This window comes from Ochotona curzoniae, unplaced genomic scaffold, assembly GCF_017591425.1.
Source record: "Ochotona curzoniae isolate NIBS_2020 unplaced genomic scaffold, NIBS_Ocur_1.0 contig_605, whole genome shotgun sequence".
Taxonomy (NCBI): Eukaryota; Metazoa; Chordata; class Mammalia; order Lagomorpha; family Ochotonidae; genus Ochotona; species Ochotona curzoniae.
Genome location: NW_024466491.1, coordinates 1,977,915 through 2,003,398, shown reverse-complemented (window position 1 = coordinate 2,003,398; position 25,484 = coordinate 1,977,915). Strand labels below are relative to the sequence as shown.

At 64.9% G+C, this 25,484-nt stretch overlaps 2 protein-coding genes across 4 annotated transcripts; one reads left to right on the top strand and one right to left on the bottom strand.

The window, feature by feature from the left end:
• The first annotated feature begins 2,731 nt into the window (after window positions 1–2,731).
• TLE6 (TLE family member 6, subcortical maternal complex member) lies at window positions 2,732–7,883 on the top strand. Its single transcript, XM_040990203.1, has 16 exons — window positions 2,732–2,788; window positions 3,126–3,184; window positions 3,276–3,321; window positions 3,785–3,826; window positions 4,716–4,766; window positions 4,841–5,018; window positions 5,225–5,253; window positions 5,424–5,481; window positions 5,574–5,647; window positions 5,724–5,761; window positions 5,980–6,217; window positions 6,309–6,559; window positions 7,080–7,221; window positions 7,340–7,490; window positions 7,612–7,688; window positions 7,779–7,883. The coding sequence occupies exons 1-16, from the start codon at window positions 2,732–2,734 to the stop codon at window positions 7,881–7,883; spliced, it is 1,596 nt and encodes a 531-aa protein (XP_040846137.1).
• A 5,707-nt stretch (window positions 7,884–13,590) lies between these two features.
• TLE2 (TLE family member 2, transcriptional corepressor) lies at window positions 13,591–23,988 on the bottom strand. 3 transcript variants are annotated; one of them, XM_040990513.1, is made up of 20 exons: window positions 23,915–23,988; window positions 23,725–23,822; window positions 23,555–23,618; window positions 23,210–23,254; window positions 22,645–22,707; window positions 21,360–21,401; window positions 21,062–21,218; window positions 20,879–20,898; window positions 20,142–20,282; window positions 19,536–19,580; window positions 19,295–19,444; window positions 18,016–18,154; window positions 17,370–17,518; window positions 17,193–17,269; window positions 16,817–17,066; window positions 16,365–16,612; window positions 16,130–16,277; window positions 15,541–15,691; window positions 14,220–14,296; window positions 13,591–13,760 (listed from the first exon to the last, which is right to left on the bottom strand). In XM_040990513.1, the coding sequence occupies exons 1-20, from the start codon at window positions 23,936–23,938 to the stop codon at window positions 13,653–13,655; spliced, it is 2,196 nt and encodes a 731-aa protein (XP_040846447.1). In that variant the 5' UTR covers window positions 23,939–23,988; the 3' UTR covers window positions 13,591–13,652. The 3 variants fall into 3 exon arrangements, with proteins under 3 accessions (XP_040846447.1, XP_040846445.1, XP_040846446.1); XM_040990511.1 differs by lacking the exon at window positions 20,879–20,898 and having other exon boundaries at window positions 20,142–20,302; window positions 21,327–21,401; XM_040990512.1 differs by lacking the exon at window positions 20,879–20,898 and having other exon boundaries at window positions 20,142–20,302; window positions 21,062–21,215; window positions 21,327–21,401.
• Window positions 23,989–25,484: the final 1,496 nt, after the last annotated feature.

Sequence of the window (25,484 nt, the reverse complement as noted above, 5' to 3'; positions counted from 1 at the left end):
CTGCGGCCACCCCCGCACAGGGCGCCTTGCGGCACTCTGCCCCTGACGGGCTGCGGGCCTGGCAGGGGTGATTGTGGCCTCTGCCCACATGAGGGGTGACTGGGCCTGTCCTCTCCTCATAGCCAGGCTCCCTTCCCAGGCACTGTAGATTCACTGCTGCTTTCCTAACTTTTTAATAAAAATGTAAATTCTTTCCTAGTTTTCAAAGGCAGAGAGAGGTCTTGTGCAGGTGCTGGGTCGACCCCGAGGGTCCATGAGGGTGGCGGCTGGGCCGGCCTGGCAGCAGGGACCCCCGGGACGTCCCCACACACACAAGAGACAGCAAGAGACATCTCTCAGCTGCTGGCTCACTCCCATGTGGCTGCCATGGCATGCTCCATCCGGCTCGCCCCATGGGTGCAGGGGCTCAGCACCAGGCCCTCCACACTGCTCTCCCTGTGGCGCCATCAGCAGGGAGCAGCCGCACCCAGCTGGCTCCCTCCCATGGGGTGCAGGTGCCTCTGGCCACGGCCATCCCCACAGCGTGATGTTCCAACCCACGGCCTTTGCTTGCTCAGTCCGTGAGGACGCGTGGAACTGAACAACCGCCCTTGCGCTGGACACCTGGCCCCACCGGGGTCTGTGCTGGGCAGAGGGGGGCTAGGGGTGCTAGGGGTACGATCCTCCATGACCCCAGAACTGGGTCGCCATCTGTGAAAACCCGGGAGGATTGAAGCTGGGGGCTCGGGACCAGTCAGGGTGTTGATGGCGGGCACTGTCTGGAGTGCCAGTCGCTGCCCCTGCTGTGGCCTGGCCCGGGGCTGAGGCCTCCTGAGGGCAGAACCCACAGAGGGACAGCTCTGTCCGTAACTGCCTGTGGGGCACATCCTTGAGGTCGCCCTGGGTCCCCAGCACACACAGGAGCCTCTGCCAGGGGAGAGCCTGAGTGACAGCACAGAGCCCCGCGCACACCAGAGGAGAGCCTGAGTGACAGCACGGAGCCCCGCCCACACCAGGGGAGAGCCTGAGTGACAGCACGGAGCCCCGCCCACACCAGCGGAGTTTGAGTGACAGCTCACATCCACTGTGTCGGGCCACAAGGTCACCCAGCCAGGACTTCTGACTCAGCTAGGATCGCTGCCCGCTCCCTTACCCCTTCCTGCCTGCCTGGGCCTGGCCCCAGCACGGCCTGCTACAGCACCCCCATGTGCGTGAAGGGTCACCCCTGTGAGGGCACAGTGGGGAAGGACACTGCCTGCCATGCCGGTTCAAGTTTAGAATTCCCCGAAAGTGGGGGCACCCTGCTAATGCTCCTGGGAAAGCAGCAGAAGCTGGTCCCATGGCACCCCCGTCATGGGGGACCCAGATGGAGCTCCTGGCTCAGACCTGGCCTCTGTGGTCGTTTGGGGAGTGGCCCAGCACTTGAAAGCCCTTAACCCTCCCAGCCCAGCTGCAAGGCCCTTCCCACACTCTCCTGGCCCCCATGGCACCTGCCCCAGGTGTATGTGGTTCCGGCTGCTTGTATGAGCATCAGATGGCAGTCCCAGCCCTTAGTGCACCCCAAGTTGTCCCCGCACCTGGGAGGTGAAGTTATGCTGCTGCAGCTGGCGGTCCTCCCAGGAGTCCCAGCAGCGCACCATGCCGTCCAGGCCGCCTGTCCACAGCCAGGTGCCATCTGAGTAGCCCTGGAACTGCCTGGAAGGGGCTCCACCGGCCATCTGCCTTGCCACGCAGCCCACCTGACCATGGTCTGGTTCTGCAGGTCCCAGACCACGATGTTGCCAGAGCTTGCGTCGGAGCTGATGGCCAGGGCATAGCAAGCAGGGGCCGAGGAGGTCAGTTCTGCCTTGATGTGGGGCGTGGGTGCTGCCAGGTCCCAGATGGACAGAGTGCTGGCCTCACCGCCCAGTCAGGCTCCAGCCATCCAGCTTGCAGGAGCGGATATAGTTGTCTCTGTTCTGGGGTCAGAGGAGAGAAGAGGTGGGCTGGCTGGCCCCAGGGTGGGGTCTGGGAGCAGCCAGAACAAGATCATGGGGCTCTGGGTTCTGGCCCTAGGCACAAGCCCCACCCCAGCTGGTCAGCTTGCTGATGCTGGCCTTCAGGTGCTGCCCTTACCGCGGAGGCTCTGTCCCACCTGCGGATGCTTCGAGCAGCCTCAGGGGGTGCAGGTGCAGGGGGTGTGGTCTGGGCGGAGAGGGGCGGAGCAAGGCAGGTCAAAATGCCGGCATGGGGGGGGTGGGCGTAAGGAGGCGCTGGCTGGCTGCACCTGCTGGCCACTGGGACTTCCTGAGCCTGCACGCCTCACCAGGTCTGTGTGGGCTTCTGTGCTGGAGGGAAGGCTGCTGGGCAGAACCGAGGGCTGGCTGCGTTGGGGAGAGAGAAAGCAACCCTTTGCTTTCTGGGGTCCCGGAGGCCACCCTGCTCGCCCTTCCCTGGCCAAATTCCCCTCACCACACGGGGCTGTCTGGAACACTACCTGTCCCCTCGCTTCAAGAAGCTGTGCGAAACCAGGCTCGCCCATCCTGCGCTGTGTCCAGGCCCATCTTCCCCGCACCTCGGGAGCCCCACGGGACACCTATGACCGCTGGGCGGTAGGGTGTTTGGGGAGGACCTGGCCTGAGTTTGTGCTTTGGTCCTGAAGGGTCAGGGCTGCTGTGGTCTAGGTGTGTGTGCACATGTATGGGGGGGTGCTAGCTTCTTCACTGGGACCTGCCTTCCTGGTACCTGTAGGGTCTTTGGCCACACCGTGGACATGAGGACTCAGGAATCAATTAGCGCGGGGCAGACTCTCACCCTGGCTGCAAGCCAGGTAAGCAGGGCCCCAGCATGGCGGTGGAGAGGTGCCGCTGGTGGCCACCTGTGCCGGACTTCCCTGGCAGCAGCTAGAGGCAGTTGAAGCCCCTGGCTGCCTCACCTAGAGACACGTGTAAAAGCCGACAGGTGCATCCAGTAGCCCCTGGTTGGAGGGAAACGCCCCCTCGGCAATGTGCCGAAAACAGGTTCTGGGGGGGCTTGACGCCCCTACAACCAACCCCGGGGGTGGTCAGACCCCAAGTGGGGTGCCTCTTGGATGGGTGTGGCTTGCGACTACCTGCCTGGCTAGCCCCGCCCCGTCTCACCTTGGAACTCCTGCCTCCGCCCACCAGGCACTGCCCATCCAGGACGGTCGGATCATGGTGGACGAGCTCCAGCAGCAACTTCCCAAGTGAGGGGCGCTCGCTCCGGGACGGGAGAGGGGGCCGGCTGAGGGGAGGGGTGACCTCCAGCCGCCTGTCTGTCCCTGCTCCATCCCCCAGATTCTCACTGAAGGTGACGGCACTCCTGGAGAACATGTACTACTTCGTAAGTGGCGGGGGAGCTGGGGAAGGGCCAGCTCTGTGTGCTGCCTGCCTCACTGCTTTCTAGAGCATTCCAGAAGGCTCCCTAACTCCAGTGTTGCACAAGGGACCCTAGGAGACGGTTGAAGCCTTGCAAACACAGCTGACAGAGCTGAAGAGCTCATGTTTTCCTTCTCTGGGAAACTTGGCGGAAAGGCAGCGTGAGAGATGGACAGTGTAATGGATTTTGGACCTGTTGGTCCTCCATGCGCTGGCTCACTCCCCACATGGCAGCCACAGCCGGGGCTGGGCGAGCCAGAAACCGGGAGCCAGGAGCCCTGTCCAGGTCCCCCCATGGGGGAGCAGGCCCCAGCACTCCGGCTTTCCTGGGTCTGCAGGTGTGGGTGGAGAGCGTGGCGCCCAGGGCCTCATGGGGCACAGCCCCTACCCCTGCTCCCTGGTGACCCTCTCTGTCCTTCCCCCTGTAGTGCCACAATGTCCGGCGTGACCTCCAGGACTTCCGGGAGCTGGTGAGCTGCCCAGCTGGAGCACAGAGGGAGTGGGCGGCACCTGTACCCAGAGCCCAATGGGTCCCCCATCCTCAGGGGCCCTGGGCTCTTGCATGGGTCAGCTGCTTCTGCTCAGAAGGGCCGGAGTTTGTCCTAGCCCTGGCTGCCAAGGGCTGGGGAGTATGTGTGTGTGCACGCACATGTGGGGGTTGCAGCGTCTGCAGGCCCCCCTGCTTCCTCCAGGATGCCCAGCCGGCCACAACGCGCCCTCCTGCCACCTGGCCTCCTTCCTGCTGGGCTGCTGGCCGGGCCAGCTGTGAATGGCAGGCAGCCAGGGCCATGTCTGCGCCTTAGCAGGGGCCTGGTGTGGGGAGCAGGGGGAGGGCCAGGAAGCCACGGGAACATGGTGATTCATTCATCAAATCTTTATCCACTGCCTGAGTGCTAAGGGCTGTCCCGGGTACCAGGATGCCCCAGCCGAGTGCCCTTGGGGTGAAGGGAGTGTGTCCCTCATGGGGGCCTGTCTCTCCATGGGGTCTGTCAGGGGCCTGGATGGATGTGGTTCAGTGGCTGAGGGAGTCAGCTGAGGTTACAGCCAGGGCTGGGTCAGACCTAAACCAGGAGCTCCATCTGGGTCTCTCCTGTGGGTACAGGACCCTCACTGCTGCCCCCACAGCAGGGAGCCAGACCAGAAGTGGACTGGAGCCCACCCAGAGGGGCATGGGGGGTTCTCAGCTGCTGCCCCTGCCCCTCCTGCAGATGCTGAGCCCAGGGGTGGTGTCCTCGGGCAGGCAGACAGGCAGAGGATGTGATCTGCTGGGTGACTGCCCCCACCCGGTGGCCCTGGCTCTGCCTGGGGTGTCCCCCATGCACCCCCGGACTTGACCATGACCCTGTCCACCCTCCTCAGATGGACAACTTCTCCGAACTGCTCAAGGCCTGCGACATCCCGGCACTAGAGGTAATGCAGTGAGGCCCCCCAGGTAGGGGGGGCAAGTCCCCAAGCCTCTCATGACACCCCTCCCCTCTGCCCAGCAGCCCAAGGTGGCCATGCCCTCACCCAGCATCAGTGATGACGCGGACCAGGTGGTACCCGAGCTGGTGCCTGAGTCGGAGCCAAGCACCCCCGAGGCCGCCCAGGAGGTGCCCTTCGAAGCCGTAGCAAGAGCCAAGCTGTTGTCTGACTGGCCAGAGCTGGCCTGGGCCCAGGACGGTGATCCCTGGCTTTGGCAGGATGTGCTCAGCTGGCAGCTGTGGCGGGTGTTGGCAGGACCTGGTCACACTAAAGACAAGGAGCCCAGGCATCTGAGTGAGTGTCCGGGGTACAAGGGGGGCTGGGGGCTGTAGGGGCCTCAGGCAGCACCATGATCGCCCCCCCCCAACCCTGCTGTCCCCCCGCCACTTCATGCCTCTCTGCAGCCCCAGAGAAGGAGGAGGAATCAGGACTGGTGAGTGAACTGGGTCACCGGGACCCTGTGGGCTGCCTGGGCTGGGACATACAGCAGAACTTGTCACTAACCTTGGCAAGAAGCGGGGTCCCCGGGCAGTGCCTGTTCAGGCCACCTGAGCCTGCCAGTCGGGCAGTGGACCTGACTCAGGCCTCCGTGTCTGAGGGCAGGAGGATGACAAGCTGGAATCTCACGACTTGGGCACCAAGGCCAAGGACACCAACTCGCGTAAGCTTCATTGGGAGGGTGAAGGGGCCAGCGGCTCAGCCCTAGGGGCACCTCTGTACTCACTACCCTCCTGCACCACCACCTCTCCCCAGCTCCCCAGCCCCCGGAGACCTCCAGCTCCTCGGAGGAATCCCCAGGCACCCGAGCAAGCCCAGGCCTGTCCAACGTAAGACCCCGGTTGCAGAGATGGGGGCAGGTGCATGGGAGGGGGTGGGGCAGCTATGTTCTCCTCCCACCTACAGGAGACCACGAGGAAGGTCCAGCGGCTGCTGAAGCTGCTGTGAGTGAGGGCTAAGTTGGTGGGGTCTGGGGTTGGGGAGCTCCCTGAGGAGGGCGGGACTGGGTGAGAAGGCCTCCCCCAGATGGGGCAGGGATGACAGGTGAGCAGGAGTTGGCCCTCAGGAGACAGAACCTCCCAGGCAGGAAGGGGAATGGGCAGAAGACCCCCTCCTCCCAAACCTGCCACCAGGCAGGTCACCCCAAGCCTCCCCTCTCAAGCTCCTGGGACCCCGAAGACTTTGAAGGTGCCGACCGGCGATGCTGGCGCCTGGGGGTCCCGAGCAGGCTGGAGAAGAAGCGGACGCTGCGGCACGGGGAGCCGGTGCTGGCTGTGGGGGTGAGCAGTTTCACTCGGCACGCCTTCACCTGCGGCCGGGCCGGCATCAAGGTGTGGAGCCTCGCGGACCTGGGGGTCGAGGCCCGGCTCCCGGAGAGCTGCTTGTTCCCGCCAGCACAGGTGAAGGGCAACTGGGCATGGGGCAAGGCGGGGCCGGGGCCAGTGGACACTCCACGGCGGGTGGACACTCACGGCTGCCCCGACCCCGCAGAGCTGCGAGGCCTACCTGCGTACCTGCCTGCTCACCTCCAATAACAGGAGCCTGCTCGCAGGTGGCCACAGCCTGCCCAGCGTGAGCCTGTGGGACCTGGCGGCGCCCTCCCTGCGGATCTCACACCAGCTGCCTTGTGAAGGCTACACCTGCCAGGCCCTGGCTGCCAACCTGGATGAAAACCTGGCTTTCGCCAGCTTCACCGACGGCACGGTCAGGATTTGGGACCTGCGCAGTCAGAGCGTGGTCAGGTACGCCCGGAGCAGGGTCCTTCCCTCACGCCCCAGCAGCCTTAGCACCCAGCGTGCCCTGCTAACTCACTCCCAGCATACCCTGCTGCCTCACTCCCAGCATCCCTTCACTCCCAGCCTTCCTCGAACCCGAGCTGGAGACGGTGGGAGAGCATGGTGTTGTTGCCCCACATTTGCTGGCCTCGGTTTGTGCATGTGGCCGGGTGGTTGACATACTCGCGTGTTCTGGGGAGGGGAGAGTTGCACAAGTTTGTGGCGCCCACACCAAGGTCGCCGTGTATGTGGGAGGGATACAGGGCAGCCCCAGCCTCCTCGCTGGTCCTGGAAGGTGGGCCTGGTGGCTGTGCAAGCTGTATCCTCACACTTCCCAGCCCGTGTGAACTGGAGCTGCCCAGGGCGCAGCTCTGGGATCTAATGTCACGTCAGAGCCCTGGGTGCCCTGGGGTGAGCTGGGAGTGTGCAGAGGTGGCCACGGGCAGGCAGATGCTGGACACTCAGTCCCACTCCACCCTCACTGCAGGGACTTCCACGGGCCACCCCACAGTGCCAAGAGCCTGGTGGTGAAGGCCCAGCAGGTGTGGACAGGGGGCCTGGACGCCTGCCTGCGGGGCTGGGACCTCCGCGCCCCAGCCCAGCCCCTGCAGTGGCCCATGAAGTCTCAGGTTTGGGGGTTCAGGGCTGTCCCAAGGGGCACTACAGGGAGGGATGGGGTCTGCACTATTTGGGAGATAAGCGGGCAGGCGGTCGCTCACCCAAGCTGCTGTCCGTGTGCCCCCTCAGATCATGAGCCTGGCCCACTGCCCCAACGAGGACTGGGTGGTCCTGGGCCTGGCCAGCGGCGAGCAGTGGCTGCATCCAACCAACAGCGGTAAGACGCGTTTGCTGGGCAGCCAGGAGAATCCCATCCTTGGCCTCAAGTTCTCCCCGTTTGGTAAGCAGCTGGGCTGGGGGGCTTGTATCCACTGTACACAGTCTAGTTTCCTGCCCGGCCCCGCCCCGTCCATCTCGCTGTGCCACCCGCAGCCAGCATCCTACCCCGTTTCTCCTGCTAGGCCGGTGGTGGGTGAGTGTGGACACCGATGGCCTGGTCAGCATCTGCTCCATGCCCCTGGGAGCCAAGGTGGTCCAGGTAGGGTGCAGGGTGTAGCCTGGATGGGTGCCGGGCTCATGCCGGGTAGGCACCGCCCCCACCCCTCAGCTCACCCCTTCTCCCACCCAGGTACCCGAAAACTCGTCCGCCATGTGCTGTGACGTGTGTAGCAACAGCTCCCTGGTGGCCGCGGGGACCGGGGACTGCGCCTCTGTGTACCAGGTCGCCTACTGAGTGGCCGTGGCCGTCCCCTGGCATGGGCTCCAGCCCCTGTCATGAGCCTTGAGGGGTTGGGGGGTGGGTGGTTCCCGTCAGCACCGTGAGGTTTAAGTTCGGGGTCCCAGGTCGTCTTTGCTGTGGGTCACGAGGAATAAAGCATTCAACAGAAGGCAAGAGGGGTTCCGTGCTGGCCGGGGGTTGGGGAAGGTGGTTCGCCTGTGGTCGCCCTGCTTGGGCCCAGTCCAGCCCCGGGTGGATGCTGTGCTCATCAAATCTATCTTGAGTCGAGAGCCAGGAATGCCAGGGCTTGAGTGGGTGGGGGCAAGGGTTATCCCTTCCCAGGGTGGGAACCACAAGGCCCAGGGGCCACAGACAGAGCAGGACAGATGTGTGCCTGGGTCACCTGCAGTGCCCCCACCTCAGCTGCCCCCTCCCACCCAGCTGCCTGCGGTGCTGCCTGCGGTGCCCCCCAAGATGCCCCCTGGGAGGCAGCACATGCAGGCCCAGGACTTGGGCCCCTGCACCCAGTGGGAGACCCAGATGGAGCTCCTGGCTTCAGCCGCTCAGCCCTGGCCGCTGGGGGCACCTGGGGAGCCGCCCAGGAGGTGGGGGTTCTGAGAGCAGCCCAGGGGGCCAGCTATGACTGTTGTCACTTGGTGATGGAAGGACCAGGTTCCTTCACCTGCACCTGTCTGTGGTGACCAGGGACTCAGCATGCCCCACTACCCTTGCAGACAGCCCCTGTGCCAGCACCCCGAGGCAGCTGTGATAAATGTTTATTTCCATCCAGGAAGGGCAGGAGGGAGGCAGAGGGGTGGGATGAGCACAGTCAGGGGGCATGGCCCAACATTGCCACCTTGGGGTACCAAGGATAGTGGGGTAAAAGCGAGAGAGCCAGGAACTGGGGCTGCCAGGGCCACGGGTGCCCTGCAATCCATCAATCTCCATTTCCCTTCTGCTAACCATGCTTTGGGGGTGTGGGGAAGGGCTGTCTTTGGGGACGTGTAAAAAGACGAGGCTCAGGCAGACTCAGGGCACAGGACGCCTGTGAGGCCGCCAGGCATTCCCCCAGCTTGAGAGGTGCCAGGCAGGACAGTGTCCCAGTTCCACCCTGGGCACCCGCGACAAGTCCAGGTCCTGTATCCTGTACCGCAGAAGGAAGTTGGGTGGCCTGGCTATGTGCCTGTGGGCACCAGTGTGCAAGCTCAGGAATACACCCTGCCCCAACACCCCCCGCCCATCAAGCAGGGGGTGGCCTCACCCGTGGGAGCGTGAGGACGCAGCCACAAAAGACCCGCCCCATAGATGGCGACAGAGACCACGAGTTAGCCCCAACTGAGCTCAGAGGGTTGTTTTCTGTTTTTGTTTTGAATTTGGGAAGCAGAGACAGCCAGGGAAGAGGAGAGCTCCCCTCTGATTCAGGGTTTCTCCCCACCCCCCCAACTTCCTCAGAGGCTGCAACAGCCTGAAAAGGAGGGGAAGGGGCTGGGGCAGGAGTGCACTGGGATCAGCGTGACCACCCCACACACAGCTTGTGGGGGACATGCGGTGTTGTGTGTGTCCAGTGTCCTCTTCCCTCCTGGTTGCTCGCCATGGCAGCCCTGTACCCGGCTGGAGCTCCTGGCTGCTGCCATCAGCCTAGCCTGGCCCAGCTCCAGCCGTGGCGGCCGTCCAGGGGTGACCCAGTGAACAGACTCTAAAAAGGCAGAAGGGCATAGCCCCTGCCTGGCCAGGCTGCAGGGTCAGTCAGGTCAGCCGGCCATGAGAGGGCCGTTCAGGCCTTGGCCCTGCCCCCACGTCACCGCCGGGAGGAGCCTTGCCAGGCAGGGACTGTACCTGAACCAGGCTGGGGCGGAGGACATCACAGGAGCACAGGTGGCCATGCCCACTCCACAGCAGCTCCCTGCGGGGCTGGATGCCAGCACCAGCCCCACCCTCCAGCCCACCAGCCTCCAGGCCCCGCCCTCCAATGCTCCACCCATCACAGACCCCGCCCACCAGCCTCCAGGCCCCACCCTCCAATGCTCCACCCCTCACAGACCCCACCCACCAGCCTCCAGGCCCCACCCTCCAAGGCCTGCCCACCAGCCACCAGGCCCCGCCCTCCAATGCTCCACCCCTCACAGACCCTACCCACCAGCCTCCAGGCCCCACCCTCCAATGCTCCACCCCTCACAGGCCCCACCCTCCAATGCTCCACCCCTCACAGACCCCGCCCACCAGGGCTCCAGGCCACGCCCCTCAGGCTCCTTTGCACTGGGGTAGCAGCCGGAGTGGGCAGCGGCCCAGGTGTCCCAGCGTGGGCACAGCACAGAACTCAGCCAGTGCCAGGGAGCCCGAGTGGGCTGCTTCCTGCCTGTGGGTCCTGCAGGTGCTGCCATCCCTACCCTCCTGTCCCCTAGTCCAGCTCAGTGCCCTGCCCAACCCGGAGCCACTGGGAGAGGCAGGGCTGGCCAGGGTTCCCTTGGGATCCCCTCTTGCCCCTGTCTGTTTTATGGTATGTTTCCTTTATTGAACGATGTATTTTTTTTTTTTTTACTTATTTTTTTTATTGGAAAGGCGGATATACAGAGAGGAGAGATAGAGAGGAAGATCTTCCGTCCGATGATTCACTCCCCAAGTGAGCGCAACGGCCGATGCTATGCTGATCCAAAGCCAGGAGCCTCTTCCGGGTCTCCCACATGGGTGCATGTTCCCAAAGCTTTGGGCCGTCCTCGACTGCTTTCCCAGGCCACAGGCAGGGAGCTGGAAGGGAAGCAGGGCTGCCAGGATTAGAACCGGCGCCCATATGGGATCCCAGGCGTGCAAGGTGAGGACCTTAACCACTTGCGTCACCGCGCCGGGCCCAAGATGTATTTATTTTTATTGGAAAGTCAGATATACAGAGAGGATAATCTTCCATCTGCTGATTCACTCCCAAAGTGGCCACAACAGCTGGAGCCAAACCGATCCGAAGCCAGGATCCAGAACCTTCCTCCAGGTCTCCCACGCAGGTGCAGGGTCCCAAGGCTTTGCGCCATCCTCGACTGCTTTCCCAGGCCACAAGCAGGGAGCTGGATGGGAAGTGGGGCAGCCAGGACGCAAACCTGCGCACCTATGGGATGCTAGCACTGTTAAGCCAGCATGTGGGTCCCCTGAGGTTCTGTTTCAAAGTAGCCCTGGGCCAGGAAGCAATAGGGACCCTGTCCTCCACCACAGCCTGATGGCTCCCCCACCCCAACCCCTGCCTCTCCAGGTGTCCCAGCCAAGGTTCAAATCCCTGCACACCTCCATCCTGGCTGGCAACCCCCCACACAGTGGGGGAGGAGAAAGACGAAGAGCAGAGGGGCCCAGTAACAGAGCCTGCTTCTGGGAAGGCCCAAGGAGTGCCCGAGGAACAGACCGGCCTTGGCTGTGACCCCACAGCTCGGCCACAAAACCCTGGTCCCTGGGGCGAGGGTGCTTCTATTGCGGTTCCCAGGGGGCAAAGCACCTGTTGGGGGGCAGTTTCTGTCCCAGATCATAGGGGGTGGGGGAGAGTCCTACTAGAGGACCCCAGGGAGGAGGGGGCTACATAGCAGGAGGCCAGGGAGGAAAAGGAGGGGGTGGGGTTGGGGTGCAGCTCTCCCAGGGCAGGGCCTGTGTCCCGGGCAGCTGAGAAGTTCGCCTGCGGCCCCAGCACCCTGCGCTGTGCTCTAACACCCCCTTCCTTTGCAACCCCACAAGGGGCCAGAGACCAGCCCCTCTCCCAGTCCCGCCCAGGGTGAACCCTGGCCCATGCCCACGGCTGCCCCAGGCCCTGCACACTCCCGCCCATGGGGCATCGGAAGTCCCCCCCATCTAAGAAACCCACCCCAGCCCCATCTAGTCTATCTCCTCCATCACTTGCTCTTCGCTGCTGGGATTGCAAGGGTTACGCGAGAGGCTCTGTGCTCGCTGAGTGACAGCCAGGCTGGAGGGCCAGGCACAGCTGGCCAATGGGCGCAGGCGGGCCGTGGCACACGTGGGCCAGCAGCCTGGCGATTGGTGGGTGCCGCTTGCCAGCCCACGTGCGGACCCAGGGAGCAGGCCTTGGGGTGCAGGTGCAGGGGGTGGGGCCTGGTGTAAGGGGCGGGGCCAGGCTGCACCTGCTGGCCCCTGGCTCCCTGGGCCTGCACCCCTGCCAGGCCTGTGGGCTCCTGCGCTGGAAGGAAGGGTGCCGGGCAGAACCGATGGCTGGCGGCGTTGTCCTGTAGGGTCAGCTCCCCCATTCCAGTGCCCTGGGCTCTTGCATGGGTCAGCTGCTTCTACTCAGAAGGGCCGGCGTTTATCCCTGGATGCCACGGGCTGGGGTGTGTGTCTGTGTGTGTGTGTGTGGCTGCCAAGGGCTGGGGTGTGTGTGCACAGGTGTGTGTGTGTGTGTGTGTGTGTGTGTGTGGCTGCCACAAGCTGAAAGAGGTGTGTGTGTGGCTGCCACAGGCTGGGGTGTGTGTGTGCACACACAGGTGGCGGTTGCAGCGTCTGCAGGCCCCCCTGCTTCCTCCAGGATGCCCAGCCGGCCACAACGCGCCCTCCTGCCACCTGGCCTCCTTCCTGCTGGGCTGCTGGCTGGGCCAGCTGTGAATGGCAGGCAGCCAGGGCCATGTCTGCGCCTTAGCAGGGGCCTGGTGTGGGGAGCAGGGGGAGGGCCAGGAAGCCACGGGAACATGGTGATTCATTCATCAAATCTTTATCCACTGCCTCAGTGCTAAGGGCTGTCCCGGGTACCAGGATGCCCCAGCCGAGCGCCCTTGGGGTGAAGGGAGTGTGTCCCTCATGGGGGCCTGTCCCCCCATGGTGTCTGTCAGGGGCCTGGATGGATGTGGTTCAGTGGCTGAGGGAGTCAGTTGAGGTTACAGCCAGGGGGTACTTGGGACAGGCAAGCTTGCAGGTGTGGGTGGGACAAGGACGGGCTTGCCCAGGAAGGACTTGAGTGCTGGGCCCTGTGGGCAGGAGCTGATTCCAATGGACTCTTGGCACCTGGGGTGGGTAGGCAGGCGGAGGGCCCTGCAGCAGCTGGCCCCTCCCCCAGCCTCTGCCTCCAGCCTGCTTGGGCTGTGCTGCTCAGAGCCACCCTCCCCAGGGAGGCCTGGGAGATGGCAGCGGCACGGCACAGGAGCGCAGTAAAGTGCCGCTAAATTGCACATTAACAAGCCGGGGTGCGAGGGGGAGGACTCCCCTGAGCTTTCTCTGCAGCCGGGTAGGCGGGCTCAGCTGGCGGTGTTGGGGGTACACAGCCCCAGGAGGTCAGGGCTGAGTTATGGGGCTCCCAGGAGTACCCCACACCCAGTCCCCTGCGGTGGCCCCCCCAGCTGCCCCCACCCACCCAGCCCCCTGTGGTGCCACCAGGAGGAGGCAACACAAGCAGACCAAGGCTTGGGCCCCTGCACCCAGTGGGAGACCCAGATAGAGTTTCTGGCTTCACTCAGCCCTGGCTGCTGGGGGCACCTGGGGAGTTGCCCAGCAGGTGGGGGCTCTGGGCTGGGGGCAGCCCAGGGGAGGGCCAGCTGTGGTTGTCATCACTTGGTCATAGAAGGACAGAGACACCCCCCCCAGGGTCCCCTCAGGCCTTGTTTGCACCTGTCTGTGGTAACCAGGGACTCCAAGTGTGCCCCGCAGCCCTGGCAGACAGCCCCTGTGCCAGCATCCCGAGTGGCTGTGATCAATATGTTTATTTTCCATCCAGCAGTGCGGGAGGGAGGCAGAGGGACATGGGGGGCCGGGCTGTGGCCGGGGAGCGCCCCGGAGGGCAGGGCTGTGGCCGGGGGCGCCTGGTGGGGACGGTCCTCAGTACACGACTTCGTACACCGTGGCCTTCTTGTCCCCCGAGCCGGTGACGATGTACCTATTGTTTCTGGAGATGTCGCAGCTGAGGACGGAGGAGGACTCCTTGGACTGTGGGGGAGGGGGACAGAAAGAGGGGGTGGGGGCGCAGCAGAGCGTTCCCATCGTGGGTTACTATGTGGGCTCAGAGTGGGGGGAGGGAGGGTTGGGAGACGGAGTGGGAAGACCCAGAAAATGAGAGGAAGAGACAGAGCAAGACGGAGGGAGGCAACGATGCCCAGAGCGGAAGGGGCGAGCTGGCAGCTGCGGGCGCGCCCACTCATGGGACCACAGGGTTCCCACAGGTGCTCCAGCGAGGTGGACCCCCGAGGCCGGCGGGCTGAGGGACACGCTGTCCTCTATGGGAACCACTCCCGGGATGTCTGGGGCAAGGCAGAGGGTGCTGGGTCCCTGGGATAGGCAGGAGTGGGAGGGGACAGAGCTCCAGGCTGGGGAGAGAACGTTGTAGAAGCCAGGGCAAGGTGCAGGGAGGTGTTCAGGGGGCGGGGGAACGCCCTCCCCAGCCCCAACCTGGAAGATGCTGGCCCCGTACGGTGTCCGCCATGCGTTTAGCAGGTTGTCCTTCCCAGTGCTCACGAACCAGCGACCTGCAGGACACAGTGAGCCGGAGTGGTGGGCTGGCGGAGAGGCCTGGGCCCACAGCCGGCCCTCCTGCACCTGCCGGCCCTGCGGAGAGCAAGGGGCCTCTCTCTGCCTCTACAATTGCAGTTACAATTTACACCCCAGGCCAAGGACTGTGGGGCAGCCCCACGTGAGCTGTTGCCTGCAATGCCACCATCCCGTATGGGAGACAGTTTGAGTCCCAGCTGCTCCATCTCCTGTCCAGCTCATGCGGAGAATGGACCAAGGACTTGGGCCCTGACTGTGCACCGGAGACCTGGAGGAAGCTCCTGGCTCCCGATCGGCACAGCTCTGGCCGTTGCAGCCATTTGGGGAGTTAGCCATGGAAGAACACTCTAACTTCCTCGTTCAAGTAAATTCCAAAAATGTCTTAGGCTGTCACTGTGCTGCAGCGGATAAGGCATGGCCTGTGGTGCCGGCTCCACAGAGGAGTGCTGGTTCGAGTCCTGGCTGCTCCACCTGACATTTGACTCCCTGCTAGAAAGCCAAGGAAAGCAAGCAATAGAGGCCACTGCCCCTGCTGTGGCCTGGCCCTGGGCCTCCTGAGGGCAGAACCCACAGAGGGACAGCTCTGTCCATAACTGCCTGTGGGGCACATCCTTGAGGTCGCCCTGGGTCCCCAGCACACACAGGAGCCTCTGCCAGGGGAGAGCCTGAGTGACAGCACGGAGCCCCGCCCACACCAGAGGAGAGCCTGAGTGACAGCACGGAGCCCCGCCCACACCAGAGGAGAGCCTGAGTGACAGCACGGAGCCCCGCCCACACCAGAGGAGAGCCTGAGTGACAGCACGGAGCCCCGCCCACACCAGAGGAGAGCCTGAGTGACAGCACGGAGCCCCGCCCACACCAGAGGAGAGCCTGAGTGACAGCACGGAGCCCCGCCCTCACCAGAGAGCCTGAGTGACAGCACGGAGCCCCGCCCACACCAGAGGAGAGCCTGAGTGACAGCACGGAGCCCCGCCCACACCAGAGGAGAGCCTGAGTGACAGCACGGAGCCCCGCCCACACCAGAGGAGAGCCTGAGTGACAGCACGGAGCCCCGCCCACACCAGAGGAGAGCCTGAGTGACAGCACGGAGCCCCGCCCACACCAGAGGAGAGCCTGAGTGACAGCACGGAGCCCCGCCCTCACCAGAGAGCCTGAGTGACAGCACGGAGCCCCGCCCACACCAGAGGAGAGCCTGAGTGACAGCACGGAGCCCCGCCCTCACCGCAGGACGCGAACTTGAGTGACAGCACGCAGCTCTCGTGCAGGTGCAGCTGGTACTTCTCCGGCTTCCGCACATGCAGGATCTCCACATTACTGCTCTCCATGCCCACGGCCAGCCAGTCCTGGTTGGGGCAGTGCCCCAGCGAGAAAATCTGGGCCGGGGGAGAGGGGACACAGGGAGAGGCCACGTGGGGTGTGTATGCTCCCACAAGCCCCCCGTGCGGCCCCCACTTATCCACCGGCAGGGAGGACGGGGCGGCCGGTAAGAGACAATCGCCCCCTACAGCAGATGGCTGAAGCCGGGCCAGGCAGCCAGCGCTCAAGGTCACCCAGCCAGGACTTCCGACTGCCAGCTAGGATCGCTGCCCGCTCCCCCCACCTTCCTGCCTGCCTGCCTGGGCCCAGCCCCCGTCCCAGCAATGCCTGCTACAGGACCCCCGTATGCAGGAAGGGTCACTCGTGTGAAGACCCTCTCTGGGCTTCGCTGGCGCATGTCCCCCAGGTCAGCAACTCCCCCCAGGTATGTGTCCCTTGGTGGCAACCCCAAACCTTCGGGCTCCCCGAGCTGACCCAGGGAGCCGCCCCTGCACCTGTGAGGTGAAGTCATGCTGCTGCAGCTGGCGGCCCTCCCGCAGGTCCCAGCAGCGCACCGTGTTGTCCAGGCCTCCCGTCCACAGCCGGGTGCCATAGTCGGAAATGTCTATGCAACTGGCACCATCCGTGTGGCCCTGGAACTGCCTGGAAGGGCAGGAGCCGCTGGGCTCCGGCGCTGCCCCCAGACGCCTGGCCACCCATGCTGCCCGCCCACCTTGCCACGCAGCCCACCTGACCATGGTCTGGTTCTGCAGGTCCCAGACCACGATGTTACCGTCGCTGCAGCAGGAGAAGCAGACCTTGGCGTCGGGGCTGACAGCCAGGGCGTAGCAAGCAGGGGCCGAGGAGGTCAGTTCTGCCTTGATGCGGGGCGTGGGAGCTGCCAGGTCCCAGATGGACAGGGTGCTGGCCTCACCACCCACAATCAGGCTCCGGCCATCAGGTAGCAGCTTGCAGGAGCGGATGTAGTTGTCTCTGTTCTGGGGTCGGGGGAGAGAAGAGGTGGGCTGACTGGCCCCTGGGTGGGGTCTGGGAGCAGCCAGGACAAGGTCATGGGGTTCTGAGTTCTGCCCCTTGGGACACAAGCCCCGCCCCTCAGGTTGCAAGCCCCACCCCTATGGCACAAGCCCCACCCCATGCCCCTGGATCACCCCGAACTCCCCCTGAACTCCCCGGGCCCTCACCAGGCAGTCGAGCTGGGCCACGGGTGTCTTGGTGCCAGGCTGGCCCACGTCCCAGACCTTGACACAGCCCTTGCCCCCCGTGTAGACGTGCTGCGTGGAGCCGCTGATGGTGACGGCGCAAACCACCTCTCCGTGGGCCAGCGTGTGTACCTGCCGGGCATGCCGCGGGATGCCGGCTCCCACGAGCGCGTCAGATGGAAAGGGCACGGGCTGCACCTGCCCATCGGCGGACACATGGAAGGAGTAGGCCCTGGGGGCAGGGACCAGGGACAGGAGACCACCGATGTGACGCCCCCAGCGGGGCCTGGTGCCTGCTGTGTGGCCCATCAGGCCCCCCCCCCCACCACATCCACCTACAATACAACCAGGTACTCACGGCTTCCCCCCAGGGACGCTGCTGGGCAGAGGGGAGATGGATGAGCCGCGGAGATGTGGGTGGGATTCAAAGGCCATCTGGCAGAAGGCGGAGAGGGCATCAGGGGCTGTGGCAATCACAGCCGTGCCCTCCCCGACCCCGTCCGTCCTGAAGAGGCCCACCCTGGCCAACACTCACCATGGGGGAGCGTCCATACAGCACGGAGCTGCTGACCTGCGGGGACAGGTGGAGGCTGACGTAGGCACCAGGCACCGAGAGGTCCCCGTGGGAGCCGAGGCTGAAGGATGCAGTGAAGGAGCTAGGCACCGTCAGGGGACTCCGCAGGGCTGAACAACAAAGAGCCGGGTCGGGACTCCAGGCTAGACAGCCGGAGTGCGTCCCACTGCTGGGAGGGGCATGCATCTGTGCCTGGGGGTGCTCACCTGGGGCCAGGGACACACACACACACACACTCATGGCTCCCCCAGCTGGTCGGCCAGCCCTGTGGCTTCTGAGAGTCAGACACACCCAGACATCCACCTGCTTTTCACTGGGTTACTCTCCACTTGTCCTCAATAGCTGGGGGCCTGCTGCATGGCAGGGTCTCCCCCACTTCCCATAGCTACCTCCCCAGAAGCCTGGACTCGCACCCTGAGGGGTCTCGACAGCCAGGAGCAATGCCTGTCCATGGGGATGCTGGGACACCCTCTCCTTCTGGAAACTACTTAGCTTGGTTTGGAGTTCCGGGAACCAAGTCCCACTGGGAGCTGGCTGTCCCTGACCGGGGCCTGGCTGCCTCCACACCCCAAGGCTCAGCCTCTCTGCCCCACAGGGGGCTCCTCACCGAGGCTGTCGGTGGATGGTGTGGGCTTGGTGGCCAGCTGGCACAGGTGAGCGGCCGAGCTGGGCCCGGGCGTGGGTGCATCCTGGGGCGGGGAAGAGTCACAGGACTTGGAGGCAGGCGTACTGGTGGGCAGATCATTCTGGAGTGGAAACACAGGACCAAGGGCCAGGGGGGCGTCAGGGCTGTGTGGGGGGGGAGGGGTTACCCTGTGTGCCCACCCCCTCGTGCTGACAGCCCAAGCAGGTGGCAGGTGCGAGGGGGCACGTGCCCTAGGATGCCATGGGCACATCTGGGCAGAATGTGCACCTGATGGGGAGAGGTGGGCATGGCAGCACCCAGGCAGGGAGGGACCTGCCCTCACCCCAGAGGCTGGCGGGGTCTTGGCAGGACTGGAACTGGATGCCCTGGGCTGCAGATCCCCTCCCCAACTGGGGGCAAGGAGAGTCCCCAGTTCCCGACCTAGCAGCAGGCCTGGCACAGCCCGGTCCTCTGCCTGCCCCGATCGGCATGTCCAGGTGTGTGTGCCCACACACCCCCCCCCGCCCCCAGCCACCAGTCACAGCACAGGGTGCTTGCTGCAAGGCCCAGCCGCCCCAGCCTCCTCTGAAGGTCTTCCCAGAACTGGAGCCCCAACCCTTGGCGGCTGCCATGGCAACCTGGGGGGCGGGGAGGCCTGGAAACCGACAGGGCAGCTCCCGGAGAGGACAAGGCTTGGAGGGGGGGAGAACGTGGGGAGGGGGAGCATGCAGCTGGCACGGGAGGGTTCCACCTCTGGGACAGCCTAGGCCTGTCCACTGCCTTCAAGGTCCCCGGATGCCTGCCTGGGGTCGCCACAGCCTCCCCGGGCACACCCAGACTTCTCTTTATTTCAAAGGCACCTGCTGGTCACCGGGTGGACACCCATAAGGGCCAGGGATGGCCTGGGCCAAAGCCAGCAGCTCAGAGCTCCATGCACGGCTCCACTCCAGGCCGATTCCCTGCAGACCCTGAGAGCGGCAGGCCATGGCCCCTGGCCTGGGGGACGCGCATGGCACTCCAGGCTCCCGGCTCCGGCCTACCCGGGGAAGAGAAGCAACCTGGCCCAGCATCACTTTGCCTTTCAAACACAAACCTTACCCCAAAGCTGCTCCTGGGGATGACCAAGTCAGGCACCAAAACATCACCAGGAAACCGCAGGCGACACCTGTCGCCTGACAACGGGATGGCGACCGTTTCTAGGCCTCCCCACCCCCCAAGGAGAAAAAAATGTCTGTTTCAAGGCATGCCTCCCCCTTCCTACCAGGACAAGCTCCTTAGCTCTGGGGAGCGGAGAGCCGAGGCTGGAGGCCAGGGAGGCTGGGCTGTCCACTAGGTCCCGGCGGGCGGGCACGCAAAGGGGTGCCTTGCCACAGGGGGTGGTCGCCGGGCTGGGGGGCTCCGAGGGCTGGTCCTAGGTGTTGAAGGGAGCACCGCTGAGGCACAGGGGACTCTGCCCTCACGGGACCCCTGCCCACCCAGAGGCCCCCTCCCGCCACGCTCACCTCGTCCACCACCAGGTTGTAATCACTTTTGTCCTCCTCACTCTCCTGGGGGAGGGGGAGAGCTGGCTGGGCAAGGGGTACCCCACCTGGGGCCCTAACACCCTGTCCTAGGGCAGGGGTCCCTGCTGGGGGTGCGGTCGGCTGCCCAGCAGCAGACTCGGGTTTTGGTCCCAAACCAGAGCTGAGACCAATCCCAAGCTTAGCTCTGCTCTGTGAGAACCGGTGAGAACCGGGGGTGGGGGGGTGGGGGGGGTGGCGGGCAAGGGGGTGTCCTGCCCCACCCCGATGGCTTCAACCTAGCCCCCTGCGGGGCCACTGCAGAGGACCCTGTGACTCCGTCAGGACTCTGATAGGGCACTAGCTCTGGGGAGGCAGTCAGGGAGGGCTTCCTGCAGGAGGTGACATCCGGCAGTCCTCCAATATAGAAACTGGCTTCTGAGAGGGAGGGGAGGGGAGGGAAAGGAGGAGGAGGGAAGGGTACGGGCTGCAGCTACAATGAGAAGTCGGGCACCAGTAGGCCTCCTCATGTCAGCCAAGCACCCCAAGAGCCTCGAGGAGCTGTGGGAGGCCAGACCAAGCTGGCTCTGGAAGGCCCCCCCAGCTCACATAAGGTCCCGACACCTCCTTGTCGTCCGCCCTCGGCTTGCCGCTGCCGCTGCTGCTGCCGCCACCGCCCGGCCCACCCGGCCGTTCCTCCTCCACCAGGCTCTCCGGAGGTGAGGGTGACGCACTCCGTGGAGACGGAGGCTGTGCAGGCAGGGACAGAGCTCAGGAACCAGGGGTGGGGGGAGCGGGGTGTGGGAAGCTGGGGGGATCCCCACTGCTACACTCCATGCTCCCAGCCGGGCCCTGCCCTCCCGAGGGGGCACTGGAGGCCCAGTTCCCTGGCATGCACACACCCGGCTCCCGCCTGACTCAGTGCTGGACACTGTGGGCACTCGGGAAGTGACCCAGCAGGTGAAATATCACATGCTGTCTTTAGCTCTCCCTCCCCGCTTCCTCTGTGTTTCAAATAAAACATTCCTGTCGGTAATTCTTCCTGCTCAAAGGTTCAGGCCGAGTGGAAGGCTCTGGTGCTCCATGGCTGGCCCTGGTGCTCCCTGGCTGGCCCTGGTGCTCCCTGGCTGGCCCTGGTCCTCCCTGGCCAAGGCCCTGGTCCTTCCTGGCAAGCCTTGGTGCTCCAAGCCCCATCAAGGTCAAGATGGGAAAATGCAACAACCCCCCCCCAGGGGTGTTTGCCCTCATAGGAAGGCCCCAGGGCGGTGGGGGAGGGGCTGGTTGGGAGCCCCACCCACTCAGGACCCCCACCTCAGCGCCCCCAAACACAGTGGATCTCCACTTACCCTACTGGAGCCTCTCTCCACTGGCAGGTTCAGGGCAGCAGAGAGAGAGAGGGGAGGGGAGGGGAGGGTCGGCTCGCACAGACCCCCCCACAACAGCAACCGGCCTGCAAGCCACCCCCCCCCCACACACATACACACACACTCAGTCACTACCCTAACCCAAACCCTAACCGCCCAGCTCACCTCTGGCTGCCTGGGCCTCCGCGCCTGCACGCTCCTCCTTGGCAGCCACCAGCTGGGCCTGGGCGGCCAGAGCTCCGGACAGCGTGAGTAGCCCGGCCGGGCGTGGGGTGAGGGGTACGGTGGGGGCGTGGTGGGACAGCGGCTGGAGCTGTTGCTGCTGGAGCGGGGGGGTGAAGGTGGGCAGGGCTGGCCCATGCCTCCCCCCTCACCGCCCTCCCTGGGTGGGCAGGGGCGTCTCTGTGCCACAGGGGCCTGGAAGACTCACCCCGATGAGGCTGTTTAGTTCCCCTACAGTCACCTGCTTGGCGCGCTCCACGGCCTGCAGCACCTGCTGCTGGTGCTGGGGAAGGGGCAGGAGGGACAACAGGCGCTGAGCTCAGCGGCCGGGGAGTGGGGACGAGGGGACAGCCGCTGAGCCAGTGGGCAGGGGGACAGGCACGGCACGGAGCCCACTGGTTGGGGGGATGAGGGGACAGGCACTGAGCCCAGCTCCAGCAGTGTGCTAACATGGGACACCAACTCCATAGAGCAACCAGGCGAAAGCCAGGAGCCAGGTGCCTGTGCCAGGCTCTCCCGGTCGCCGTCAGTGGGCAGCTGGGGTGAGGAACACAGCCAGACTGACTCAGGCAGGCTCCGGCACCGGACGTGAGGGGCCCAGCCAGCGGGCATCTTGTGAGCTATGCCAAAGGCTGACTGGGACGTGGCCTCAGTCCCCAGCAGGGCAGGAGATGCCAGATGCAGCTATGCCAACATGGCATGGGGGCATGTGGATGCCAGTTCATATCCCGGCTGCTCCACTTTCCATCCAGCTCCCTGCTTGTGGCCTGGGAAAGCAGTAGAGGATGGCCCAAAGCCTTCGACCATGCACCTGCGTGGGAGACCCGGAGGAGACTCCTGGCTCCTGGCTCCGGCCTGGCCCAGCCCGAGCTGTTCCTTTGGGAAGTGAGCCAGCAGATGGAAAATCTTTCTGTGACTCTGCTTTTTCAAACAAACAGATCTTTAAAAAACAAAAACAAAACAAAACAAAAAACCGAAACTTTGTCGTCACGGCTCCGAGAAGGCCAGCTTCAGCCCGTGCACCTCCGTGGCGCCTGGCCGGGCAGCTCACGGTTGCTGGGTGCACCTGGCACCCTCCGGGAATCTGTGCACCTGCACTCTCCATGGGTCTCCATCCTCCCCAGAGGCCACCTGGGCCTCAGCCACCACAGTGCACCCCGCATGCTGCCCTGCATGGCACCCCGCTCCTGGGCCGGGTGGGGACCTGGAACACAACGCCCCACTTTCTGTTTTTACCTTCCAGCTTTCAGACAACTCCTGTCAGAGGCTCCGGGGAGGCCTGAACACATCCCGCCCCGCCGGCCAGCCTTGCAGCTGGGACACACAGCTAAAGCTGCTTCCAGAACCTTCTCTAGGTTCCAAACGCACTCTAGTCCCCAGCTGCTGGCACCCCCCACTCCCCCAAGCAGCCCAACGCCAGGGCCTGGGGACGGGGTCGGGAGGTCGGCACCGGAGCTCATCGCCCATGCAGAGAGAAGGGGGAAGGTCCTGGTCTCCCCTCCCCTCATCCGACATGTGCCCCTCACCTCCTGCGTCAGAAAGGGGATGATCTGGGCGCAAATCCCACTCAGGCGCTTCACAATTTCAGCCTGGAAAGAGGACACGCGCTGGGGGTGTGGACGATCCACGTGCCACCCTCCACAGTCCGCCATCCTGGGCATCTGTTGCCCGAGGCGGCAGGCTCGCCACCCAGGCCTTGCCCCATCCATCCTTCTGCCCACGGCTCCGGCTCTGAGTAGGGGACCCCAGTGTCTTTGCAGCCCTCAGGTGCTCCCCTAGAGTCTCCCCAGCTCTGGAGGCACCTGTGGACCTACCACCACCAGGGCTGGGGACCCTCGTGCCCCCAAATCCCAAGCATGAGCGGTCTCAGCACCTCGTATCCCGGGGTGGAGGGGTGGGGGTGAAGCTCAGAGCTTCCGGTCCAGCTCAGGATCCCGAGGGCTATGGTGGGAGCTGGGTGAACCCCAGAAAGTGCCATGCAGCCACAGCAGCCTCTGGTGTGTGTGTGTGTGTGTGTGTGTGGAGGGGGGCAGGTTTCAAATCCACATGGACCACCCCCAGCACCCCGAGCCCGGCCCCGCCCCCAAGCACCTGTTTGTGCATCTCAATGTTGAGCCCGTAGGACATCTCATAGTACTGCAAGGGAGAAAGAAGGCAGCTGGGGTGGCCTGGACCGCGCAGGACACCAGCCCCCCACTTCGTGGGGACAGGAACACTGTGTCCGCTCGGGGGCGGCCAAGGGGGTGTCCAGCAGATCCCCAGAGGTGGCGGAGGGAGGCTGGCTCCACAGGGACACCCCCCCCCACGCCCGGGGCCACGGGCAGCCTGCAGGGCCAGCCGGCCCCATGCACAGGCAGGAAGGACGAGGCTGACCACCCAGCAGCCCTGGCCCGCTGGGGGTGGGAGGGACGGAGGGACACACGACTCGACTCGCACCATCACGTAATGTCTCTGCATCTCCGTCTTCTCGCTCGCCAGCTTCTCACATTCCAGTTTGAGACTGCAGGGAGAGAGGGCAGGGGGTCGTCCCCGGGTTTCCCAAGTGAGGGTTGGAGCCTCCCCCTGGGGGCGCGCTCTCCCTTCGCCCCGGCCCCCGCCGCCCGCACCTGTGGTACTGGGCCTGCAAGAACTGGAATTCCTCTTTGATGCGGTCGCAGATCTCCAAGACGGAGAACTTGAAGGGCTGGCCCGACTGCAGCGGGGTCTACGGAAGAGGAGGATATAGGGCAGGGCCCCCCTTGGGGTCCCGAGCGTCTTGTTCCCCCAGCCCCGCAGCCCCAGGCGCCCCCCACTCACCGGGTGCCGGCCTTGGGGGTACATCCTGCAGTCGGCTTCCAGAAGCTCCCCCCTCTCCAGCAGCGCCGCCACCGTCACCGCCGCCGCCGCCGCAGCTGGACAATGTGGGGAGGCGAGGGGGGCGCGCGGCCGTGGGAGTGCGGGGGAGGCCGGGGTGGGTGAGGGGATCCGAGGAAGAAGAAGAAGAAGAAAAAGAAGGAGGGGCAGGGGTCCTGGAGTCCCTGCCCCGGCGGGCGCGCACCCCGTACCCCGGTGGCACGCGCGAGCGCGCCCGGGCGGCCGCGACCCTCCCCGGGCAGGGCGCAGGCGGCGCGGAAGGCGCGGAAGGCGCGGGGCTCGGCGGGGACCGGGGATCGGGGACCCGGGCGCCCCGCGAGGAGCCGCCTCCCTCCGGCGGGGCTCGGCTGGGAGCCGCGGGCTCAGCCGCCTTAAGGTGGCGCCGCGCGCGCCGCGCCCCCCGCCCCTGCTCCTGCGCGCCCCGCGGCGGCAACTTTGTCCCCCACCCCCTTTCCCGGGGAGCCCTCCCTCCTTCCCTGCCAATGGTGGTGGCGGTGGAGGGGGACGATGTCGCGTCCCTCGGCTGGGGGGGCTCACCTCCTGGCATGGCTGAGCTGGTTGACCAGGGTGGTTGGGTTAGGGGGGGACACGTTCCTTCCCAGCAGTGCAGGAAGGCACTCCTGGGGTGCTCAAGGCTGGGAAGGGAACAGGGGGAGCAGACCAGGGCCCCACCCCGCCCACCAGGTACCCCTAGAGGGGCCAGGAGCAGTGGCTGCACAGGCCAGGCCATGGGCACCCATGTGGCGGCCACAGCACCCCTACCCTCACCCTGGCCGCTCCACTTCCTGTCCAGCTCCCTGCTGATGTGCCTAGGAAAGCAACGGAGGACAGCCCAGGTGCGAGGGGGCCCCCACGCGGGAGACCCCGATGGAGCGCCTGGCTGCAGGCCAGGTCGTATGTCAGCATCAGTTTAAAACTGTGGCGTATCCCCTACCATGGGAGCTTGGAGGGCATCCTGCACCCCCCGCCCCCTGGGGACCCCTAGGGACAGACAAGACAAAGGCATAGCCTGGTTACTATGTGGGTGCCAAGGGAGGACTGGGGCATCGGCCACTTGGCTGGACCAGGAGACGTGGTGGCAGAGGTTTGAGGCCGGAGGGGGAGGGGCCCCAGGGTGCCCATCCACCCCACACACATACATACCTGACCTGGCCAGAGTCTGCCCCCACTCCCTCCATGGTAGCCCCCTGCTCCTGCCCACCCCGGGAGGAGGGCTTGGGCCCCTGCCACCCATGGGGGCGGCCCCAGATGCAGTGGGAGCAGCCTGGACTGGTGCAGCCCCAACCCCTGCTGTGGGCCTCTGGGCCTGAGGCCTCCTTTGCCTGTCTCCCTCTACCTTCCACAATCTCCAAAACAAGAGAATATATCCTGAAATTTTTTTTTCAAGATTTATTTTATTTTTATTGCAAAGTCAGATATACAGAGAGGAGGAGAGACAGAGAGGAAGCTCTTCCGTCCGATGATTCACTCCCCAAGTGAGTGCAACAGCCGGTGCTGAGCCGATCCGAAGCCA

Bases quoted from the DNA above. Each gene is read 5' to 3' on its own strand.
- TLE6 (XM_040990203.1), top strand. From the start codon at position 2,732: ATGAGGACTCAGGAATCAATTAGCGCGGGGCAGACTCTCACCCTGGCT. The intron at 4,767-4,840 runs GTAATGCAGTGA...CCCTCTGCCCAG, and splicing joins GCGACATCCCGGCACTAGAG to CAGCCCAAGGTGGCCATGCC. The intron at 7,222-7,339 runs GTTTGGGGGTTC...GTGCCCCCTCAG, and splicing joins AGTGGCCCATGAAGTCTCAG to ATCATGAGCCTGGCCCACTG.
- TLE2 (XM_040990511.1), bottom strand. From the start codon at position 23,938: ATGTACCCCCAAGGCCGGCACCCG. The intron at 16,613-16,816 runs GTGAGGGCCCGG...CCCCGACCCCAG, and splicing joins TGGCCCAGCTCGACTGCCTG to AACAGAGACAACTACATCCG. The intron at 15,692-16,129 runs GTGCAGGGGCGG...CCCCCGGCCCAG, and splicing joins AGCATGACTTCACCTCACAG to ATTTTCTCGCTGGGGCACTG.